At 66.9% G+C, this 7389-nt stretch overlaps 4 protein-coding genes across 4 annotated transcripts in view; 1 reads left to right on the top strand and 3 right to left on the bottom strand.

Moving 5' to 3' along the window:
• RHOBADRAFT_67046 (uncharacterized protein) overlaps positions 1 to 468 on the bottom strand; it is a 2485-nt gene extending 2017 nt beyond the window's left edge. Inside the window, exons 1-2 of the mRNA XM_018419162.1 lie at positions 397 to 468; positions 237 to 298 (exon numbers count right to left, since the gene is read on the bottom strand). Of these exons, the coding sequence (XP_018267706.1) occupies positions 237 to 298; positions 397 to 457 (123 nt within the window). The 5' untranslated portion in view covers positions 458 to 468. The remainder of the gene's footprint in view (positions 1 to 236; positions 299 to 396) is intronic.
• A 2240-nt stretch (positions 469 to 2708) lies between these two features.
• Positions 2709 to 3909, bottom strand: RHOBADRAFT_56490 (uncharacterized protein; the record flags this gene model as incomplete). The annotated part of the gene is made up of 6 exons (XM_018418371.1): positions 2709 to 3006; positions 3092 to 3159; positions 3233 to 3323; positions 3389 to 3488; positions 3559 to 3651; positions 3747 to 3909. The coding sequence occupies 6 exons, from the start codon at positions 3907 to 3909 to the stop codon at positions 2709 to 2711; spliced, it is 813 nt and encodes a 270-aa protein (XP_018267705.1).
• A 101-nt stretch (positions 3910 to 4010) lies between these two features.
• On the top strand, positions 4011 to 5708 carry RHOBADRAFT_67045 (uncharacterized protein). The gene is made up of 8 exons (XM_018419161.1): positions 4011 to 4062; positions 4180 to 4272; positions 4339 to 4374; positions 4450 to 4519; positions 4603 to 4952; positions 5030 to 5041; positions 5116 to 5453; positions 5575 to 5708. Exons 2-8 carry the CDS (start codon positions 4212 to 4214, stop codon positions 5626 to 5628), a joined length of 921 nt encoding a protein of 306 aa, XP_018267704.1. The 5' UTR covers positions 4011 to 4062; positions 4180 to 4211; the 3' UTR covers positions 5629 to 5708.
• Positions 5709 to 5938: 230 nt separating this feature from the next.
• RHOBADRAFT_47609 (uncharacterized protein) lies at positions 5939 to 6723 on the bottom strand (the record flags this gene model as incomplete). Its single annotated transcript, XM_018415016.1, has 5 exons — positions 5939 to 5957; positions 6034 to 6074; positions 6149 to 6203; positions 6289 to 6373; positions 6468 to 6723. 5 exons carry the CDS (start codon positions 6721 to 6723, stop codon positions 5939 to 5941), a joined length of 456 nt encoding a protein of 151 aa, XP_018267703.1.
• Positions 6724 to 7389: the final 666 nt, after the last annotated feature.

Raw genomic sequence — 7389 nt, 5'->3', positions numbered from 1 at the left:
CCACTCAGGTGAGACGCGAGTCACCGAGCGACGGTCAGCCAGACGTTCGGCGATGTCGGTCGAGTTTGTCATGGTTGTCGGGAGTCGGCAAGTCTCTCTGCACAGATGTGAGGCTAGTTGTACCAGCCGGGCAGGCTGGTGGAGGTCCATAGTTGGGGGTAGATCTCACAGGCCGTGTAGTATCCTGGTGCTCGTCTCCCGTGCCCTTGAGGCTCCCGGTCAGCGTGGCGTAGCTCCAGTCCGTCATGGCGCCCTTTGGTCTCGACGCCTTTGGGGCCGACGCGGATCTTGACGGCATCTGTGCGGCGAGGGAGGGAGCGCGGGTGAGGACCGGTGGGGGAGGCGGCGGCGAGCGAGAGAGAGAGGGGGAGGGGGAGGAGAGGGAGGGGAGCGCACAGTCGACGGTGCGCTTGACGGGCACGAGGAGCTTGAGCCAGTTGGGAGCAGTAGGGCGCATCTTGGTGGCAGCGGTGGTGGGTGAGGAGCAAAGGGCGCGGACTTGGTCGACGACGACGGCATCCCCGGCGTCTCGACCCTGCGCCGGCCACTGCTCCTGTCGAGCTGCTCGGCTGTCAGACAGCTGTACGAGTACCTCGAGAGGCCATCCAGCAGCAAGCGGTGCCCGTTCCGATTTTCCTCGCCCTTCTCCTCCTCGAGCCGGACGATCGCATCTTGCTTGCTCTCCTCCACGACGGCACGCTGCGCTCCTCGCTCCAGACCGGCTCTGCACCCGTACACACGCCGAGCACAGCGCGCGCTGCAACTGTCAGACCTGCGCACACGCCTCGCCGTGCTCGCCGAACCCCAGCTTGTCCGTCCGTCGCTCGCTTTCGCTTCCCTCTCTCGCTCTCGACACGCCGGTCGAGCACCGCTGCTCCCGCACACCCGCCATGTCGACCAAGCCGCACAAGTTCTGGCCACCCATCGGGTCCGTCTGGCGGCACTGGATCGACCTCCTCCTCGCGACCCAACTCGCCGCTCTTCGCGCCGGCTTCAACTACCTCGTCCGCGTCTGGCACCCGGCCTCGCCCACCCTCCTGCGAGCTTCGTGTGCCATCAGGCCGACCAACCACGATGCGTCACAATGCAGGAAGTCGCTCCTGTGCGCCACCGCCGTCGACGCGGCAAAGCCGGACGGCGCCTGTCAATGGGAGGTCTCGCAGGCGGCCACGCTCGACCACGAGGCCGCCAGCCATCCTGAGCACAGCCAGTGGGCTGTACTGTCCTCGCCGCTCACGGTGCGTCTCCTCCTCCGCCCTCTCCCTCGGCGGAAGTCTAACAGCTCGCGGCGTCTGCAGGAGAAACCTCTCGCCGTCGACCCGCTCGAGCCCGGCGACGAGATTGTCGGGTTCCGCGCGCTCCACACGCTCGAGGCGTCGATCCGGGCCGACGCTCGTCGACAAGGCCGCTTCGTCACGTTTGGCGCAATCAGCGCGCCCAGGACGGGCGAGACCGGCGGCGAGCCCGACGCGGCGTTCAACTGCGTCCTGCGCAGCAGCCTGTGCCCTTTTCTCGTCCGCCTGAGGAGGATCGGCGACTCGCCCGAGGGCGAGCCGAGGTGGCGGTGCGTCGAGATCCGCAGCGAGCACGACTGCATCTCGGACGCCGCTCCGCCGCAAAAGCGGCTCAGGCGCCGTCTCGACTTCTTTGTGCGCCCTCGGTTTCTCTCTCTCTCTCTCAACGACTCGATGCAGGACTCTGACCATTGCCCCTGCAGCCCTCGATCATGCTGAAAGACGGCCACGTCGGAAAGCCCATGAAGCGCACGGCGCCCAAAGGTCGCAGAGTGCGTTGCACGAGCCTGAGCTCACTCGAATGGGCCCTGACGTCGGCCTCTTCCTACAGGCCACAACGCAGGCGGACGAGCAGATCGGCCCAGTCCCGGTCAGAGCGAGCGTACACGCGGTCCGTCGCAAACTCTCTTTTCCCCCCTCGACCTCGTTCACCGCGAACGACTCACCCAGCCCATCCACCAGGTCCGCCCTCTCTCGCCCGAGCTCTTTGCCCCCGCACACCGCTCGCCCTGCCCCTCGCCGCCGCCCCTCGACTCGCGCAACGGCAACAAGCCCACGCCGCCTGGGCGCGCTCGCACCCCTCCTGCGCCTGCATCCTCCGCCTCGCCCTCGCCCTCACCCTCACCCGCGCCCGCACGCGTTCGCGCCTCTGCGCCCGAGCCACCATCGTCACCCGCACCCGCCACACCCGCACCGCCCGCTTCCCCTCCCCCTCGCTCACCCACCGCGCTCCTCGAGCGGCGCCGCGCGTCGCTCGCCTCGGCCACCTCGGTCCTCGCCGCGCTCGAGCTGGCCATCGAAGTGCAGCGGGCGCTCGTCGACAAGAAGCGGAGGAAGCTCGAGCGCGCGGTGGAAACGGCGGGAGCGAAGATCAAGGCTAAGGTGCGTCTCCCTCTCTCTCTCTCTCTCTCTCTCTCTCTCTCTCTCTCTCTCTCTCGGGCGTGCTCTGACGAGCGCGCAGCGCACAGGTGCAGGAGGTCGTCGAGCAGGTCTCGAAGAAGCCGAGGCAGCGGAGGAGGAACCGGCCGACCAGGGCCGAGCGCAAGCAGCTCAAGATGGAGGCGCAAGCAAGGGGGGAGGCGGCCAAGTAGCGCTGCGAGCGAGCGAAAACGAGCACGATACCCTCTCTCTCTTTGCGACCATCTCGAGAGTTCTGTATCCTCGAGAGTTGCACCGCGAGCGAGCCCCGACCTGCTACCCACCGACCCTCCTCAGCTCGACCCACCACAAGTACCGGCTGCAGCCGACGAACAGCGTCCTGAACCACACGGCCTGGCTCTCGTGCGCCGCGAACGAGCGCCGGGTCGCGCGGTACTGCGCGAGCGAGTTGACGAAGAGGGCGCTCGAGGGCGACGAGGAGGGAGAGGACGAGGGCAGGAGGCGCGCGAGGAGGGCGAGGGGGAGGAGGACGAGCGAGGTGTACTTGGCGAGGACCGAGGTCGACTCGACGGCGTAGACGGGAGGGAAGGACGGGTCGGCGGCGGCGATCGAGCTGCGTGGCGGGGCAGAATCCGTCAAAGTCGAGGTCCGAGCGAGGGAGGGAGTGGCGAGATGCGCGAGCGCGAGCGGGGACGAACCTGAGCGCCGAGGACAGTGCACGGTGGTTGGCGTGGCCCGATACGCCATAGTCGTCGAACGAGATGACCTGCTCGACGGTCGCCGTGTGAGCGGGCGCCCTTGAAAGCGCGGCGAGGAGAGAGAGAGGGAGGGGGACGGACCGCGTCAACGTCCCACGCCTTGACGTAGCGCCGAACGACCTGCTCGACCTCCTCGGTCTCCCACCACACCGTGGGGTCGTCTCGAAGTGTTCTGCGGGCGCGAACGCAGCGTGAGCGAGAGCTTCGAGGGCCGGGTCGAGAAGGATGGGGACGCACGGCAGGTCGAGCGCCGTGCAGCGGTCCCTCGCGATGCCGAGCGCGTCGCACGACGCCCCGAGCTCTTGTCGTCGAATGCCGCCGAGGCCGTCGTGGTTGCCTGCGATGTGAGCACCGTGAGTGAGAGTTCGGCGAGGGTGACGAGTGAGGGAGCGAGAGGAGGAACGCACCGATGGAGAGGCAGAGCAGGGCTCCCTGGGCGTTGTGGGGCGAGTCGAGGAGGGTGAGGATGCTTGGCGCGAAGAAGAAGGACTCGTCGTCGGCTGGTGGAGGAGAGAGCGGGCGAGAGGGGAGCAGAGAGGGGTAAGCCGGGTTGATCCTCTTGAGCGGGAGGAGAAGAGGGGGAGCAAGGGCGCACGATGAGCCGTGACCCAGAGGACTGAGCGTGCTGCTGCGAGGTCTGGCGGGACGAGTCGCGGTGCGAAGCGGTGCTTTGTCGCGACGAGGAGGACGGCGGCGAGGACGAGGAGGACGAGGGCTCGCGCTGCGGCGATGCGCAGGGAGCGGCGCAGCCTGGGCATGGTGGTGCGGTTGCAGCTGTGCACGCCTGTGCTGGGCGAGGTTGGACGAGCGAGAGCGAGAGCCGGGCAAGGCTCGGACTTGGTCTCCGACGACCGTGACCAACATCTCCTGGCTCGCCTGAGCACCTCTACACAGCTTTCTGAACTCTCCGCGTACGTCTACAAGCTCGTCCCATCCCCACCCGTTGCGGCGTCGTCGTTGCAGAGCTCCCCTCGCGATCTCATCTGTTCGTTCGAGTCGGGACTCGTACTGACCTCTTGCCCGCCCAGACAGACCGCGACAGCCCTCGATCCACTCTACCATGAGCGCCTTCCTCACCGAGAGCCTCGCCGGCCGCGTCCTGTTCGCCATCCCCAAGAAGGGTCCGCTCACCGTCCTCTCTCCCTCGTCCGCGCCTCCCAAGCTCACCCTTTGCTCGTTCGACACAGGCCGCTTGTACGAGAAGTGCCTCCAGCTCCTTGCCGGTGCGCCCTCGCTCTCTCTCCCCGTCCCCTCAGCCGAGTCAAGCTGACCGTCGTCCTCGTCGAACGTGCGTCCAGGTGCCGACGTCCAGTTCACGCGCTCGAACCGCCTCGATGTGTGCCTTGTGCGCAACCACAACATGGCTCTGTGCGTCCCCTTTCTCCCCCTCTCTCGAGGGCCCGCATCCACAGCGCCAGACCCGGGCTGACCTGCTCTCTCGTCGCCCGCAGTGTGTTCCTCCCGGCGGCCGACATCCCGCGGTTCGTCGGCGAGGGCAACGTCGACTTTGGCATCACTGGGCAGGACATGGTCGCCGAGGCCGACGTCAACGGCCTCGTGTCCGAGGTGCTCGCGCTCGAGTTTGGCAAGTGCAAGCTCCAGGTCCAGGTGCCGCTCGCGGGCGACATCAAGACGGTCGACGACCTCGTCGGTCGCAAGGTCGTCACCAGCTTCGAGGTGCTCGCGGGCCAGTACTTTGGCGAGCTCGACCGCAAGAGCGCAAAGGGCGTCCAGACCAAGATCGAGTATGTCGGTGGCAGCGTCGAGGCGGCGTGTGCTCTCGGGCTCGCAGACGGCATCGGTGCGCTCCTCATCCCTCTCTCTCCTCGCTCTCTGCGTGTCCTCGACGCGACACTGACTCGCCCTTGTCTCCCGCAGTCGACCTCGTCGGTGCGCTTCTCGGACCTCCTCCCTCCCTCCCTCTCGATCCTCCCCCTGACGCCTCTCTCTCGCACGCCCCACAGAGTCCGGCGAGACGATGCGCGCCGCCGGCCTGCACCCGATCGAGACGATCCTCACCTCTCAAGCCGTCCTGATCCGGTCCAACAAGCCCAAGCCCTCTAGCGACGCGTCGCACGCGGCCCTCATCGACCGCATCTCGCAGCGCATCGCCGGCGTCGTCGCCGCGGGCAAGTTTGTCCTGTGCAACTACAACATCCGCCGCGACATGGTGCCCGAGGCGACTAAGGTGACGCCGGGGAGGCGGGCGCCGACCGTGAGCCCGCTCGACGACCCTGAGTGGGTCGCCGTCAGCTCGATGGTGCTCAAGGCCCAGGTCGCAGACGTCATGGACCGTCTTCAGGTGCGTCCCTTTCTTTCTCTCTCTCTCTCTCTTCGGCGTCCCTCGCAGTCTCGAGTGAGCGCATCTCGCGCCTCGAGCGAACTAACTCGTCCTCCTCCCTCCCTCGTTCGCCCGTCTACAGGAGATCGGCGCAAGCGACATCCTCGTCGTCGGACTGCAAAACTGCCGCGTCTGAGCGGGCACCGGTGGAACGAGGGAGAGAGAGACTATAGACTGGAGGAGGGACGCAATCGAGCTCTCGTATTGTACATCTCTCGACGAAAGCCAGAGAGAGAGAGAGAGGCAAAAGGGCACTGCTGTATTGCGAGACGAGGCGAGGTATGTACGACGAGGACGGAGAAAGGGGCGAGGGAGAGCAAGCGAGGAACGAGCGAGGAGGGACAACAAGAAAGGGTCGAACGAGGACGAGGTCGAGGGGAAGAAAAGGGGAACGAGGTCGACGCAGGGCAGTGCCGCTCAGACTGTGCGATGCGGCGTACATCGAGTTAGCTCGACGACCCGCTGCTGCAAGACGAGGCGAGAACGAGGAGCGAGAGAAGAACGGGCCGACGCACTCTGGAACGTGCTCTCACTGTACGACTTGCGCTGCTTGGCGTCCTCGGAGCGCAGGATCTCGCCAATCTGTGCGACAAGTGCTCCGGGGAGCGTGAGTCGGCGTGCACGAGGACCGAGGCAAGAGGGGGAAGACGACGCACCTCGGGGTCCGGGTTGAGGCCGAGCTTCTGGGCGCGCTCGAAGCGCTCGAGGCGGCTGCAGAGGCGTGTGCGACGCTCGTCAGTACGGTGACCTCGCGACAGAGAGAGAAAGAGAGAGAGAGAGAGCGAGAGGGGCGCACCTGATGCGGCTGCACGGCCCGTACTCCTCCTCGGCGTCAAACACGCGCAGGATGATCTCGATGTCGTCCATCTCGTCGGCGTGGACTGTGCGCGTGTTGTCCTTCGTGTATCAGTCCCGTGCGAGCTCGGACCGAGACGCCGCGAGAGCGAGACAGAGTGAGGACGAGGCACGACGCACTCGGCTTGCCCATGAGGCGCTTGGCCTTCTTGTACAGGCCCGGGTAACAGCCCGCGATGCTCGAGGGCCCGAGCTCCTTCTTGTTGACCTCGGCCGTGACGACGGGCGGCGTCCCGCTGTTGTGGCGCACGATGGCGGCGGCCTTGCCGGCGGGTCCAGCGGCGGCGAGCGCCTTCTTGGTCGGCGCGCCGAACGAGGGCTTGGCCTTTGGGGCCGAGGCGGCCCTGGAGGTGCTCGACTTGGTGCGAGGGGGCATGGTGGGCTGGAGGGCGGGCTGGAGGGTGGGTTGAGAGGGCGGCGAGCGGGGGCGAGAGGAGGCGAGAGGGGGTGGGTGCGGGCGAGTCGGGTCTGGAGAAGGGCGACGCTGCGGACAGAGTGCAGTGTCAGTGGGACTGGGTGACACGACGGCAGCACCCGCATGCTCTGGGGGGCTGTGTCGCCCTCGAGGTGGAGCGATGAGGAGGGGAGGGAGATGACGGCCGAGGGACTCGACGAGCCGCTCTGGCACCGCGCATGCACCTCGAGGGTAGAGAGAGGGCTCACCTTGGTAGAGTGACAGTGGTCTTGTCGGCTCTCGAGCGGGGCGTAGAGCGGTCGAGGTGGTGGAGGAGCAAGGGGCGGACGACGTCGGCGACGAGCGAGTCGTCTGCCCTCGCTGCGGGACAGAGCCGAACCTGGGTGGTGCAGAGGGCTTCTGCGGCACTCGAGAGACCAGGAAGCGCCCCTCCCGCAGTCCCACGCCGCCTCCTCGCTCACCTCCTCGCTCCCCTCCTTCTCTCACTCAACGTCGCACCTCGCCTCGATCACAAAGCACCTCTCGTCTCTCCATGTGGCCCCGATCCGCAGCGAGAGAAGCACGACAAGGGCAATGCAGAATGGCCTCGGCGAACGAGAGCCGCAAAATACGACAACTGGGAGAACG

The sequence above is a fragment of the Rhodotorula graminis genome (genome assembly GCF_001329695.1).
Source record: "Rhodotorula graminis WP1 unplaced genomic scaffold RHOBAscaffold_20, whole genome shotgun sequence".
NCBI classification, from domain to species: Eukaryota; Fungi; Basidiomycota; class Microbotryomycetes; order Sporidiobolales; family Sporidiobolaceae; genus Rhodotorula; species Rhodotorula graminis.
Note: the sequence above shows the minus strand (reverse complement) of the source record. Positions and strands in the feature narration are given on the sequence as shown.

Bases quoted from the DNA above. Each gene is read 5' to 3' on its own strand.
- RHOBADRAFT_67045 (XM_018419161.1), top strand. From the start codon at position 4,212: ATGAGCGCCTTCCTCACCGAGAGCCTCGCCGGCCGCGTCCTGTTCGCC. The intron at 4,375-4,449 runs GTGCGCCCTCGC...ACGTGCGTCCAG, and splicing joins GTGCCTCCAGCTCCTTGCCG to GTGCCGACGTCCAGTTCACG. The intron at 5,454-5,574 runs GTGCGTCCCTTT...GCCCGTCTACAG, and splicing joins ACGTCATGGACCGTCTTCAG to GAGATCGGCGCAAGCGACAT.